The sequence below is a fragment of the Telmatherina bonti genome, assembly GCF_933228915.1.
Source record: "Telmatherina bonti genome assembly, chromosome: 7".
Classification (NCBI taxonomy): Eukaryota; Metazoa; Chordata; class Actinopteri; order Atheriniformes; family Telmatherinidae; genus Telmatherina; species Telmatherina bonti.
This window is the reverse complement of record NC_136625.1, coordinates 30612538-30628739: the sequence shown is the minus strand read 5'-3', so window position 1 is coordinate 30628739 and position 16202 is coordinate 30612538. Positions and strand designations below refer to the sequence as shown.

At 38.2% G+C, this 16202-nt stretch overlaps 1 protein-coding gene across 1 annotated transcript; it reads right to left on the bottom strand.

Moving 5' to 3' along the window:
- Positions 1 to 4750: 4750 nt before the first annotated feature.
- LOC306758524 (TERF1-interacting nuclear factor 2-like) lies at positions 4751 to 7211 on the bottom strand (the record flags this gene model as incomplete). Its single annotated transcript, XM_079243851.1, has 6 exons — positions 7086 to 7211; positions 6342 to 6544; positions 6153 to 6245; positions 5765 to 5860; positions 4867 to 4985; positions 4751 to 4787 (listed from the first exon to the last, which is right to left on the bottom strand). Exons 1-6 carry the CDS (start codon positions 7096 to 7098, stop codon positions 4751 to 4753), a joined length of 561 nt encoding a protein of 186 aa, XP_079099977.1. The 5' UTR covers positions 7099 to 7211.
- Positions 7212 to 16202: the final 8991 nt, after the last annotated feature.

Genomic DNA, 16202 nt, shown 5'->3' with positions numbered 1-16202 from the left:
TGCCGGGATATGGAGGCGCATTTAAGTTCCATTTAGTAAATAAGTGGCTGAATAAGTTTTTAACTGGTTTTATAGTTTAAGAACATGTAGTCTGTGTTTAGTATTCATAGATAATGCTTCTTTATTTCTGCAAAGTTTGTATGTTAGAGCTCTTTCTCAACATGTCAGCAAACCAAAAACTGCCTGCATAAAGAGGTGAAGGCTGAAGAATTTGATGAGATTTAATGAGAAGCAGCTGACAAACATCTTGGAAGCATTCTGTATCCCGTTCCTGTTTTAAAAAAGCTCGTTTCGTTTGGAAGATTGAGTAGGTGGAGTCTTCCTACATCTGGTTTAGTTCTGCGACCTGACCTGAACATAAAAGCAAGTTATGGAGGGGTCCCCCTCCCTCTCCTCTTTTAGATTTAGATACTCCTTTAAACTGGAAAGCAGAAAGAGACACAGTGCCATCTACCGCTCCTTGTGCGCTGATCTTGGACATGACTCTGGAAAGAATTATGAGGGAGCGTGGAAAGGGGGGGGCAGAGGAACGTGGGCTGTTCGCTTGGCAAGGTGTTGATGGGGGTGGATGTTACATGGTTGCTGTGGACACACGTATGAGTGTGTATGTGTGTGTGCGTACTCCAAGTGTGGGACTGCAAAGAAGGTCTGGCTTTGAGTCACATTTTCCATTGAGATCACTGAGCCAGGGACGGAGGAGAGGAAAGAAGGGAGAGGAGGGATGAGAAGGAGAGAATGGGGAACATCTGGTAATGATCTGTATTTATTAGCAGGCTCTCATAGTAAATCTGGGGGATTTTTAGCAGCTGTGTGGCTCTAGAAGTTCTGATGCATCCATATTCAGATGTTTCGTTGCCAGCCTTCGTCAGGAAACTGTTATTCCATAAAATTCCCGGAGGAATGCTCTGGCACAACAGCTGTCCTTTGAGTTGACTTTCTGAACAGAACAGACTCCAAGTTGCCTTTTAGAATACTGGAAATGGGATCCAAGTTTCTCACTATGAAGATGAAGTCGTCGATGTGAAAACACACACACACGCTCCCTGAAATAAAGACTCAGCATCATGTCAAACGGCTGACTTTCCAGAAGATCGTGTTGTTCAGACGAAACCTGCAGCATTTCCGAATGAGAAAGAAGTCATGTTACTTTGTGCATCTGTAGACTGAAAACGTCTTGCAACACCTGAGACACCACGTTCATCTGTTGGACGCTTTTTCCTGCAGACGGCAGTGGCATGGATGTCTCAAAAAAAACGAGTCAAAAGTTGCTTTGCATTAACAGAAGAGGAAGAAACTCATCTTTTTTCAGTTTCAAAACACATGGAAGTGATTCATCACAATGAGCTTGTGTCATTGATTTGGACCAGAAATGGTTCAAATGAATGTTTTCAGTTAGTGGACATGATTTACAGCTGGCACCATAAAAGACTCATTACAGAAAGTGGTGAATTCCCTTTAACGCATCTTTGTAGCCGCCAGTCGAAAGCTCAAGAAAATTACAGGTTCATCAAAATTCCAAACCATGCCGAAGAAAGTTAATGACAGGAAAAGGCCAAGATAAACCTCCACAGCATCTGCCATCAATTTGCAGTCCACTCAGACATTTATCAATACTCTAGTTACTTCGCTCAGCAGCAAAGTAAATGTTTGGCGAAACCAGGACTGTGCAAGAGAACACAGGTCAAGCATCGTGTCTGGTTTGCAGTCTGTTACTGCCACCTAGTGAAGTCCTTTCATATCCTGCTTGCAAACCTAAAATCACACGCTGCCAACAATCCTTCCTAAACCTTTTTTTTTTTTTTTTTATGATAAAATAATCCAAGCACAAAGTATAACCAAGCTAATTTAATTTGAGTCTCACAAAAAAAAACAACAAGGGAATAAATCAATGTCACCATAACTGCACTCTCAGGATTTGTCACCCAGCATATTTACAGTCACAGCTTTCATATCCGTATTTTTCAATGTTTAAAAAAATATCTATGTACTTTCCATAATGGCTTTCTGAATACACAGCAGGTTAACTAAATGGTATGAGCTCCCATCACTCATAGTGGAAAAACCATCGCTGGGCTACAAAGTGTTTTTGCCCAACTCTCAACAGACAGAGGGAAGTAGTGTGATGGTCTGTTATGATGGACTGCCAAAACCACAACAGATTTTACAAGATGCATAAAAACAACTCCAGTAACATTATTGGGCTGTTGGTTGAGTGACCTGGCTGCACCAGTCATGCAGTGGATCGGAGCCTGAGCAGGAACATTTGGAAGTAAACTAATGACCAGAACTAGCAGCTGTCTTAACACAGATCAGAGGGAATGCGGGTTATTTCATAAGGGAAACTAACAGTATCTTAATGAGGTTTTCTCCTCTGTGATTCTTGTTGGGCTCTGGAAAATAGTTCTCACTGCAACATTCAGATGTATTCATGCATCAGGAACAAATATACAGAAATGTAAAAAAAAGAAAAAAAAACACTCAAAGCTTGATGGGGAATGAGGGAAGAGAACCGCTTGTGCTAATTATTATAGTCAGCATCTCCTTGACTCCATTTAAACATCACAGCATCATTCTGTACTGCAAGTTTAGTCGATCCAATAAACATTTTAGTACCAATTTGTTAGCAAGTACAGTGTTTACAATACTTCAGTTCAAAATGTTGATTGGTTTTAGATCTTCTCCAGATTCAGTTCATGTTGGAGTGGCTCTTCAGGTGCCTCCTCAGGTGGTTCAGACAGGTGTAGGTCTTGGGACAGAGCTGGCAGTGGTACGGTCTCACCCCTGAGTGGTTCAGCATGTGCTGCTTCAGCACACTCCCATCTGAGAAAGCTTTCCCACACTGAGAGCACACATACGGCCGCTCCCCTGTGTGCACACGCATGTGAACTGTTACTTTGTGTGCCATTGTGAAGCCTTTGCCACACACTGTGCATTTGAACGGCCTCTCTCCCGTGTGGGTGAGCCGGTGGGTGCGCATTGCTCCCATCTGGGAGAAAGCCTTCCCACAATCCGGGCAAATGTGCGGCTTCTCGCCCGTGTGAACCCTGGTGTGACTCCTCAGTCCTCCTGCAGTGGAGAAGCACTGGGAACAATGAGTGCACTGGTATGGCCGCTCTCCAGTGTGAGTGCGCATGTGCTGCTTCAAGTCGTAGCGATTCCTGAAGCCACGACCGCACACGAGGCAGCTTTCAGGTCTGTCGTCGTTGTGGCGCAGCTCGTGATTGGTCAGACATTTCTCAGACAGGAAGCACTTGCCACATTCCTGACACTGGTACGGTTTCTCATGGTCAACTCTCTGATGATACTTCAGCTCGCTGATGCCAGGAAAGGTCTCATCGCAGTATCGACACCTGAAGCGATGATTGGGGCTGTATGGAAGCTGATGCTCGCTCATCTGATGGTTCCTGAGCAGATGAGCCATCTTGAAGGTCTTTCCGCAATGGGAACACTCGTACTTTGTCAGCAGCTGTACACACTGGTGTCTGACACGTTCGTGCAGAGACCTGAACTGACAACCGCACTTGGTGCAAATGTGTGCAGCATTTTTACACTTTCTCTTCCTGTGTCCAGACAGGTGAGCCTCTGTGCGGAAGGCTTTACCGCACTGAGAGCATTTGTAAGGCTTCACTGCTGTGTGGAACCTCTGGTGCTCGAGGAACTCAAAGCGGTACTTAAAGCTTCGTCCACACAGCGGACAGTTGTGAGTGACCCTCCCACGTGGGTAAACAGCTTTGGCAGATGTCTTCCTGGAGGACAGAGATGCAGAAGTTCGATGACCTGAGCTACTTTTCTTGTGTTTCCCGACACTCATTAATTTCTCCGTCACTAGTTCACCAATCTCCTCATGCCGCTGTTGATGTTTGGACAGGCTCTTTGAGGAGATGAAGCTCTTACCACATTGCTTGCACTGATAAGGCTTATCGTGATCTACTTGCTGATGATACTTAAGGTCACCGATTCCGGAGAAACCGGCACCGCAGTGGCTGCACTTGAAAAGGCGGCTTTGCATGTGAGTAAGTAGGTGCTCCTTCAGGCTGCTAGACTTTGGGAAACTTTTACCACACTGCACACAGTCATAGTTACTCCCCCGTTTTGGGCAGTGGTGTCGGAATTTATCCAGTGAGGTTGGAAAACTGTTCCCGCATTTAATACAAAGATATGCAGCGTTTTTACATTTGCGGAGCCTGTGACCAGCCAACAGAGTGGCTGTTCTGAAGGCCCTCCCGCACTCTGAGCAGTTGTAAGGCTGCAGCCCACTGTGGACTCGCTGATGTTCAATCATGACAGAGTGGTGTTTGAAACATTTGTCACACTCGGGGCACTTATGGATTCCTGCGTGCTGTCTACTGCGAGGAGATGAAGGGATGTCCGTTGTTTTGGGCGATTCTAGAAAGTCTGCTGAAGTGGAAGGGTTTGTAGACAGTTCTTCGTCAAACATGACGATTTGTGGGACGTCGTTATTTTCGTCATCACAAGCGCTCGGATGGGAAGCAATGGCCACTTCCAGTGACGGAGGAAGAGACAGAGATGGAATCAGAAGATCATATGATTGAAATGGAGCTGCAGGGAAAATGAGGGGGGAAAATTAACACTGTACGAAACATACTGATACATACCACAACGCTGCAATGTTCAGCTTAAGCATAAGCAAACACACCAACAGTGGACTTTGCAAGTTTTCCATGGCACTGTTTGCTCTGGAGAAGAAATTTAAGGTCATCCCCATTGGATACGCACTGCATATACTCCTCTAGGACAGCAGGAGCTGCACTGATCCAAGATGCAGTCTATTAAAAGAAAACAGAAAGGTTACAATTTAAGATGAAAGTGGCATGACATTTTGTCTTAATCATCTTGTAATGACACACGCTTGCCTGTTTGAAATCTGGTATAGGCAGCAACTCCTCCAACCGAGTGAAGAATTCACAAACAAGAGTTTCTAAGGCGGTGTCAAAGTCAGGACCGTACTCCACAGGAAAAACATTCTGTTGGATAAAAGAGAAATAAGCTTAGCTTTAAGAGCATATAGACAAAAAACAGAGAAGCTGCAATACGAATGTTGATTCTGTTGGCATCAAATCTGATAGCTGGGAGTAACTGTAATAATCTGATCTGATGCATACACATATTCTAAAACCCCTTTTTTTTTTTTATTTAAAACATTAATGTCAGTGTCAAATATTTGATTCAGTCATCCACTAAAAGCCATTTAAATAAAATGTGCTTTTTGGGGCAATATTATTATGCGATTAAAATGGGATTTGTTAAAATTAACTAATTACAAAACCTCTAACTAATTAGATTTTTTTTAAAATTGAGTCCCACCCCTAATACAGACATATTCAAAAATACTACCACTACTACTTGAAGTCGTAGTGCTGCCAACACGAAAATCGCACTGTAATATTTTTACTAGGGGTAGGAAAATCGAATGGAAAAATAAAAAATTTGGATATTTTTGCTTCACAACTTCAAAATTGATTTTTTTTTCAAATAAATAAAAATAATCCATTGTATATCTTTTGTCATTTTTATTATTTTTATTGATCTTTGAACTCGTCTTCCTGGGCATTATAGCAGCAGAATGATGGTCTGGGCCCTGTGTTGCTTTTTCCTAATTGAAATCAAGAAAAATGACAAGCCAAAATCTACAAAAATCAGCAATATCAAAGAATTGTGAGAATGGCAATTTAAATCGAATTGGCACCCAAAAAAAAAGAAAAAAAATTGGAGAAAAGCATATTGTCAGAGCCCTAATTTTTACCTTGAGAAAGTGCTCCCTGCCGTCAGTGTCTTCGATGAGGCCTTGCACCAGCTTCATGAAGTTCGCCTCTGGGGCTTCAATTACAGGGTCATTTGCCTGAATGACAAGACAAGACAGATAACTTCAGGTTCATCAAACTTTGAATACCAATCAAAGTCTGCAACTAATTCTACTTGTCATCAATAATCAATCTGTTTGGTTTTGGTTTAAAATGTTATAAAATCATGGAAAATGCTGCAGCGTAGCACTACAGCTGAACGTAATGTCTCCATGTTGTCCTGAACTTAATTTACCTGCATATAAGACCAATGTAAATGAAACCCTAGCAGTGGAACAGTTTATAAATTAACTTTTTTTTTTAAATTATTATCTTATTTATAAACCTCACCTCCTCCATGCATGAAGTTCGAATTCTGTTCAGATGAGTCTCGACAGCCTTGAGGTCTTCAGGGTGTTCAGAGCGTAGCAGTTCAAGAGTTGTCTGGAGGAAATGCAACTTTTAAGTCCCTCCTAGTAACCTCTCTAGGGATTTATAGTTTAAATAATTTTTTGTTAATTTTTATATTATTTGACTCACCCTTGCTCTCAGGCCCAAAGAGAGCAGTCTCCCCTCTCTTTTGCTCATCAGTTCAGGAACAGCTTCTGTTACCATGGACACGAACTCCTCCAGTTTCCCATAGTGCTTTATGTTCCGCTGCCTCACCACTTCCCACATCACTGCTGACATCAGTCGGAGTGGTGGGACCAGGAGTGCCAGCGAGGACAGCGGGACACTGAATTCTTCAGACACAAAAGTAGACATGGTCACAAAGATGTGTCTTTAGTGTTATCTGAGATAAACAGGCTGGACATTAAAACAGTTGCTCATGCCAGCTTATTAAAGCAAACGTCTGGAATTGTGTGTTTATAAACAACCCACTTCATGCTTTCGTCAACTACTAAACTAAACAGTGATGAGACATAATGAATTAATCAAATGGTTAATGCTTTCTGAGAGTCACTTTTGCATTAAGGTTTAGCCCCTTCACGTAGTTATACACTTAAATTCGCATACAATTAACTGCATCGCTCATTTAAAACTGCAAAGCAATTAATGCAAACATTAAGTGTTATTCCAGACTTTTTAAGTCTCCAGTGTCAGATATTAACACGCTAATATGTTAGCTAGAGGAGCGTATTTTATTTGGGTAAAACCATTCTTGTTCCAGGGAATAGTCGAGGCCTGCTGAGCCACGGCTAATCCTATGGTTTAGCTACTCGGCTAAGCGCAAAAAGACTGGAAAATGCATAATGTTGTCCAGTTTCACAAAACAATACATACCCATGTCGTTCATTTTTTAGTTCTTCAATAACGCTTGTCGAACACTAATTAAAATATAGTATCTTTCATAGTTTCTGTTAGCTTGCTAGCTATTCAAATATGGAGCTTCAGGCGCCAACTTCTTCCTGAAACACGCTATTCATGAGGGGGCGCGTTGGCCCTGTCAGTGCCTGCTAGGAATGGGTCAACTCGATTTGCTGTGCGGGGCAGCTCGGGAGAAGATTCCGCCACATTCCACTGATATTATCACTAACTCCGCCTTACCGGACTGCGACCATTTACCTAAACTAACAACGTTTATACTAAAAATTTGTATGGTCAACTTCAACATCTGAAACAAATCTGTATTGATACTAATATTTATTAGAATAGAATTATATTTATTTTTAAAAAAAAAAAAAGTGGTAAGCATTTTTCCAGATAAATTTAAACAGAACTGGAAGAAAAATATCAACATTGAGGTTTTAATATTGTTGAATTAATCCACTAATATTTTCCAGTTGGTAAAATATAAAAATGAAAGAAGTCCAATCCTTATGGTGGTTTATTTAATGATTAGAGTACAAATACTGTTAAATCACTTATTGTTAAAAATTTTTTTTTTTTTTTAAAGTAACGAATTATAAGACTGAGATGACTTTAACAAAATTTTGAGCTGCAGAGAGCAAATATTATATGCATCACAGTGAAAAGTTGCCCTTTAGGTTAAAATATCAAAGTTTAGTGACAACACTGAAGACGAAGGTTAAGGAATATTCAGATTTAATCAGATTTGATAAGGTTTATAAAAATGGGATTCCTACAAGAGACATTGACTTACAGTGTCACAGTTCCTGAAGTTCACAGGCGCTTTATAAATAAGCTGCTGCTGATGATGATAATCAGTATATAAGTCAATCCTAGCTGGCTGAATAAAATCCTTTTGAAAAATGTGACTTAGCAAACAGTGGAATCAGGTAGTCTCGGTTTGGATTACATTGTGACTTTTGTGAGGAAGTGTCTTGTCATGTGATTGAGACATATGCAGATCTTTGCATACTGGGAAACACAGGGTCGTGTCCCAAGATGTTTCATGGTGTACTTTCTTAGTTCACTTCAATTTTTATTTAGACCACACTTTAAAAACGGGTTCAGAATTTCTTCAGCTGAAAAGCAAGAGGTTAAGTCATTTAATTATTTTCCTTGATTTTTGCCTTCAAAGCAGAACGTATCAGGAAAAAAAGAAAAGAAAATGATTGGAGAAATTTTGCCATCACTGAGGAAAAGATGTTTCATAATCAACATTCTACCACCATCAGAAATGTGCAGAAGTGGTGAGTAACCATTTTTTGATGTCACAATAGTGTTTGCAAGTGTTTTCAGCTATGTTTATAATAATATACACACACATCTACCTATCTATCTAGTACTATTCATTCCATTTTTGTGCATTTTTAGTATATTCTGTGGACACATAACTTTCAATTGACCCTTAGGTCCAGCCCCATGCTATGCATTATTTGAAAGGCACCCATCTTGTTCATCACTTCTCGTTCATTCATTCATTCATTCATTCATTCATTCACTAACCTAACCGCTTAGTCCGATTAAGGGTCATGGGGAAGCTGGAGCCTGTCCCAGCAGTCTTTGGGCTGCTTATATATAAGACTTTCTTTTTTTTAAATTTACTTTATTGCAGGCCTTTTCAGAAGACCAAGAAGTTGTGAATGAGGAAGAGGGATTGATTGATGAACAACACAACACAGAAAAGCCAGAGTAATTTGTATCCAACGACACAAATGGAGTAATTTTGTTCTTGCTTTTTATGTCATCAACATGCAAGTCATTCTTCAAAATCTCTGACCGTGCATATGACGACATCTTAAAATATTTAAAAGATTTTTTCTCTTTTTGAACGGTGTAATATTTGACACCGCTTTACAAAACATCACAACCCACTTCCCCACCGCTTCATACATGATGCGGAAGAAATTAGCATAAAATATGACTTCACAAAATATGTTGTTTTTCCAAAGTGCCATTCCGTTTATGCCTTTGATGAAGCAGTAATACAAGTATATAATGCAACTGGAAAGGCAATACGGAGAAAGTCAAACAAGTGTGGCTATGTTGCATATCCCAGACACACACAAAAACAATTCCATTGAAGATGTGGCACTTTAAGATCATATATCCAAATGACAGGAATTAGCAAGTGTACCTAAAGTACGCATGCAGCAACAGGAACAGTTTAGCATGCATGTTTAATATGTATGTTTAATATACATACAGTATATTATTATACATACAGTATATTAAACATGTCACTATAGGTTAGGAACATCATCAATTGTGATTGCAAAGTTGTTGGGCATTGACAGTATCCATTGAAATCCATTTATTGACCCTAATGCTTTCATACGCCCAGGGGAGATATCAGGTGTGTGGAAAGTTTTTTTTATCCGTGTAATGCGAGATAAGAGTTGGCTAATGGTTGAACATACAGTGGCAAAAGTTTATAGGTTCAGTGAGCATGGAGATAAATGGCATTTTGGGCAAACAGCTCTTGCACATTCTGGTAAACCATTTGCCATGTTCTAATGCCTCTTTCATATCACTAAAGAGGGTTCAAGACAGTGTGCCTACTGTATGTTTAAAATGGCCTTTCCCAAAGGAAGAAAAGAAACTGTTCATGTGTTGGTCATTCTACCCTCAGCAAAATGTGTTTAGCCATGTGCCTCACCCAGCGATAATCCACAAGCCTCCAATATTTATATTATATCTTGGTCAAACTTGTGTAGTAAGATTGATTGTAAATACGTTTCTTTGCTGTTAAAAGAACTTTGCTGCTCATTTGCATGTTTTTGTAAAACTTTGTACAATAAATACCATAAAAATATGTGTTTTTGTCATCATTGCTATACTGGCATTCTGGTTAGAACTGTGGAAGAATAAGTACACAGTAAAATAAAAAAAAATAAATAAATAAAATAAAATAAAAAAAACAGGTCATATTTGAAATTCAACTATAGTAAGAAATAAATGTCCGGTATCCTGACACAATATCAATGCATATCTAGTGCCCCGAACCCATATATAAACAAGTACCGGTACATCCAATTTCAACCAAATTCTGGATTTGTATAAGAAATGGTCCAGAGTGTTCTGAGACTTGGAGAAATATCCTCTACAGATATGTCAGGATTCTGGTCCTTTTCAGCATCTTGATCTCAGATACTTCCAGACATGACCGCAGGTCGTATTTGAAGCTCATATATTACAAAAGTCAGACACACTTGTTATCCGGACACAATATATGTCCTAATGCAGTATCTTATATCCATATATCACCAGATATAAAACATGTCTCAGTTTGCACCGGAAATGGTCCTGATTCTTCCAATATTTAGGGAAATATCCCCTACAAATATTTGTGGATTCTTGCCCTTTTCACACAGTGAACCTTTCCCACATTCAGAGCATATTATGAATGTTCTGATGTGTGTACATGCTGATGGAGTGTCACCTCGCTCACCATAGTAAATCTTTTCCCACACACAGGTAACTAATACAGCATTTCTCCTGTACAGTTGTGTCTGTGTATCTGCAGTTCACCAGCTGAGATGAAAACCCGGCCATAGTCGTGGCACAGATAGAGCTTTTCACTTGTGTGAATCCTTATGTTTATGTTTAAATATCCTGACAGGGAACTGTTTCTCGTAACACGTGAACTGAAATGGTCTCTTGTCTGTGTGCATGTCTTGTTTGTTCTTGAAGGCTCAGCCGCAAAGTGCACATATGTGTGTTTTCTCCTGTGTGTGTAGCGAAGCTGTTGAGCCGTCAAAGTCCACGTAACTGGTTTAGGTGTCTCTCAGTGAATCAAGGAGAGATGATGAGAAGAATTACTGCTCCGAAGCAAAGGGCACTGTTCAAAAGGAGAAATTAGAATGAGGGAGATCAAGTTGGTTAATTTTATGGCATTTCTTTTCTAATTGGTTAAAATATATAAACACCAAGGCTGAGATTAACTCCAATCTCCAATAAGTAATAAAAAAAAATGTACCAGTTTCACCAGTTTGCCATGTTGACAGCAGCGTGAAGACAGAGAAGCCACTCGCTCCCACTCTTCAGTTTGATTTGAATATTTTTACTTCTTTTTTTTGTTTGCCAGAGCAATAGTTAGTTATTATTGCCTATGACAGAAATGCACCCCTCTATATTTAAACTTGATCATAATTTTTCTGTACAATCCCCAACTTGGGTTTAGTTACTTGGATCTCTGATTTCTCCATCGTGACAGTCTTTAATCTGCTCTTTGTCAGGACCAATGTGCTTTGGGAGCTTCTTATCCCAGGAGCCCTCATACCTATACACCACAAGGGGGCGATTTATCCTAAAGAAACCATTAAGGATGACGGTGAACCGTCATATTTGAGGAAGAAATGTGACCAGAAGAAGAAGAAAAAACAGGTGAAATAAAAAACAATATAAAACAGAACATCTATCCATTCATTTTTAACACCCACGTAATCCAATTCAAGGTCATATTGGAGGCATGTTGGAGGCAAGCCTGACTTCTATCAGGCAGGAGGCTGGTCACACCCCAGACAGGCAGGTTACTGGTTCATCACATAGGTGGCAGAGACTGTTATGTAATGATAACTAATCATAGTTAAATGAAATGATTGAAGTAATTTACATTGTCAATCACAAATTTCACAGCTTTTCTTTCTTTGGTTTTGTTTTCTAAAAAGACAAAAATGTAAGAAAACAAACAAACAAAAAAAACTTAGCCTTCTGAAAGTGTACAAATACATTCATTCTGTCAATTTATCACTGACACACTAAACAAACTGAATGTTTGAGCATTGTTCTACAGACAGGAAGTCAAACTTACCTCTGGAATCCATTTTGGCCTTTTGACCACAGCACTGCTTACTTTTGAGCAAAACATTGAAGCCATCAGCTTAGGTTGCATGTAGTCATCCAGCACAGACGTTATGTTACTGATCTACTCTAACTTTATTAAATACATAGTTATTTTAAGGCAACCAAATTGCATTCTATAGAAATGCTGTGCCAAATGTTTTTATTTATTTATTTTTTTCATGAAACAATTGTTAAATAAATGTGTGTTTATATATATATATATATATATATATATATATATATATATATATATATATATATATATATATATATATACACATATATATATATATATATATATATATATATATAGATAGATAGATATATATATATAGATATATATATATAGATATATATATATATATATATATATATATGTGTATGAGGTATCTGTGTTTGTCATGTCACACATGCGGTGTGCCTGATACCAATGGGTTAATGTCTCTCTGGCTTAGCATAGCTCATAAAAGAGGGAAGGATAAATCAGGTATCTGACATGTTGTAGTTTAACACTGTTCATATTGACTCAGAATCTCTTCAAAAGTTAGATTTAATTCAAATAAAAAGGCTCCAAGTCTTCAAACAGATATGTACATACATGAATCCCCATGTGGTGGCAGTGAAAGATATGAAACAGTGATGGCCCAACAAGTACTTAGCAGTAACAGAGGATCCATCCATGGGAGAAGTAATTAGATAGCGCTTCATCAGGCCATCTGGGCAGTGTTACCAACCATGACTAAGTAAATCCCTGCCGTGCAAACTGCCTGAAACTGGAGCGCCTGTACCTAAAAGGCTTTTTCCTCTGTCTTCATTTCTGAATTCCCAACCTATTTTACTGGGATCAAACACAAAAATTTGTAACTTTGCTTAACAGGTCAACTGAAACTTTATTTTTTTTTGTCAGTAATTTTACTGGTAAACATAGTAAAACACAACTGCAGCAATGGCATGAAAGGGTGTTTTTGTAGCTTACAAGCCACTGGTCTGTAGGTTTTAGATGTTTCCACACTTCATCTTACTGATACAGGCTTGTGCAGAACCTAAAGACAAGCTGTGGAGGTGACCCAGTTTTATGTCAATCAGGTATGTTGGAGGAAGGAAATGTTAAATCTGCAAGGAATTGACCCTCGATGCTTTGAGCTGTTCTCTCATGCATAGTGTCTTTTTTTTTTTTTTTTTTTTTTTTTTTTTTTTAAATACAATCTTGGCAGAAAAATACAGCATCTCAAGGGCTGCCCCAACATTTTTACACAGACTATAAAAGATTATTCTCTGTCGCTTAATTTTAGACAGAAGAATTTTCTGTAAAAGTTGCCCTGTGCTTCCAGGATGGAGTCTGACAATTTAAAGCATTTAGCACCCGAAAGCTATCATACTGGAAACAATTCAGACTCCTCCTGACCTCACAGGCTAATGATACCAAGGCAATGTGACTCATGACATTAATTTAACTCAATGTTAGTCCAGTATACAGTATGGTAATGACTAAACAAGCAATTCATCAAATGTCCTTTCTATTAGCAAGCTCATAATATGTATGCAGGCAATTTGCAGTGCATTACACTGACATTGCTCTGTTTTGGTTTGTGTAAGTGCATTTTGTAATTAGACATAGTGCCTTTTTAATCTTTTTATAAATGTTTTCTCACTCTGATGAAGCTTTAATCTCCACCACATGCCCCAACGCTTAAAATTCAGATCAATTACCAAGTCCCATTCAGTCAAGTCACATTTTCCTGGCACTTCACGCACAAACCCAAATTAAATTCAGTGTAATTATGAGGATGGATGGCAAAAGTTAAATGTGCGTGTGACGGATGTGTTAATGCATGTATCTGCACATGTGTACTGTATGTGTGAGTGTGCGTGAGAGAGAGAAATGGAGGAAGGGAGAGAAAAGACAGAGTGTGTATTTGAGTGCGTAATTAAAGCAAGTGTGTGCGTGCGTGTGTGTGTGAGTGTGTGTGTGTGTGTTAACATTCAGATTATCCCTCTATCCCAGCTGGTCAGAGTTGGATTTGACCACCCAGACAACCAGAGAGAGGAAATCTCAGCTAAATCCAAATTGGCACCCTTGATGATTTTTTTTCCCCCAAAACCCAAAATATGGGCGCCCTCAATTACAAACCAAAATTCAGCACTAATACTAACCAATTACAATTATGTTAGTATTTCAAGTAAAGCAAATCTTGAGAAGCAAAGGGTCAGGACCCAAACAAAAAATTCCAGATTACAAAATTCAGTTTTCAATTTCTTTATTTTCCTGACCTGAAAATTCAATAACTATTGGTAATCTCACAGCTGCATCTTGTTGTGGTATTCTGTATGTGTGTGTATGTGTGTGTGTGTGTGTGTGCGTGTGCATGCATGTAAGTGTGTGTGTGTATTTTGAGCCTCCATTTCTCTAAAATAACATTTAAGCTACGTTGTTGAGGAGGTTTTATGTGATTGTGCTGCATTTGTGGAGGCATTATAAACAAATTTAAGCTTTAAAGGGCAACACACTCACAAGGACAGATCGCCATGGAGATGCAGAGGTCCGTGCACATCTGTCCGTTTTTTGTTTTTTTTTAATACACATGGACTCATGGAAGAGATTTAACAGCACCATGAGCTGTAATGAGGTCAAATCAGCTAACTGGCTTCTCATGTACAAATAAAGCCGCCTTACTTTTTTTTTTTTTTTTTTTTTTTAAATATTTTTTGTTTGTATTTTACTTTTTAGTAATAATGTTCAAAATAAAGTCTTAATTATAAAACAGGCAAAGGGAAAGTTTTAATCATAAATTTCTAAATAAATTTAAATATTCTAAGACATAAGTCACCATGCGAACTAAAATGTACTGACATTTGAGAAGTCCACAAATACAGAAGTGAGTTTTATTACCATTTATTAAAGCAAACCGCGAGTTGTTTAATGGAAATGCAACATAGACAATCATGTTCTCAAGGACTCCTTTTGTATATTTATAAAAATGAACATATTATGTTTATATAATTTGATCATACTGCTTTATGGCCATATTGAGGGTCACTGAAATGGCCTTTTAATATAAATACATTACAAAAAATAGGTAAAAATCAGTTTACAATACTTTACAGCCTTAAAGCTCATTTTCACACTTAATTACAAAAATTAACTTTCGCTGCATTCATGCCCCTCCAATCCACATCCATCAGGTTAAATTAAGTTTATAGACAAATTCAGAGAAGTGTGCGGATAACAATCAAAATCAGGCACATGAATTGGGGAATTATTAGCACACACAGCCCTTCTTTGCGACTGAAGCACACATTACTTGCAATCTGTTAGATGTGAGAAAAAAAATGTGCTATGTCATGAAAAATGTTCTCCACATTACTATATTTGTAATACTGGATACATAATAATGCTTCTTTCATTCATATTTTTGAGCTATGAAATAAATATTCTACATTGAATCATATACTGTATATGATATTGTACATGTATCCTTGTTAGCTTGAATTGCTGACTGTGTTGTTACAACTTGTTTTAAAGCATAAAATGGCTATAAGTTAATCGTATATCTTAAAATTTGAACACTTTACTTTAAATACTAGCTTCAGCTACAATCAGATTTAACCTTTATAAGCATTTCACAACTGCCAGACATGTTAGCTAGAGATAAATAGCCTTTTAACATTGGAAATTAACTTAAAAATATCTGCATTTATACAAAATATGAACATGTGTTTGTAGAAAAAAAAAGCCTCAACATGCAGTGACTCAGCTCGGTCATAAAGCTCACAAAACCGCTTTTAAAAGTGTCTATTATGAACTGTTCTGGCAAAGAAATGCTAGACATTTAAACAATTAGTTGTAAGAAAGCTTGTTTAGTGTTTTCCTTTCATGACAAAGACATAAAATGCTTTACTTCAGACAGAGTTTCCTTGAAACAGATGATCTTTGCCTTTGAAGCATAAATACAATTATAAACTAATGCCAAAGGTAGTAAAAAATTGTTTAAATGAATGTTATTACTAGCTAATCTACAAGCTAGCTTGCTAGCTAACAACACTCTTATTACACAGCCTTTTTTTTTTTATTTTACAAAAAAACTGGTTCATGTTGCCATGTACACTTTAGATTTCCATTAAGGTGTGAGAATTATTGCTGACAAATATTGTGCAATAGCTTAAAGCCATAAAATTATAAATAAGAATTTGACATTATAAATGATTTCC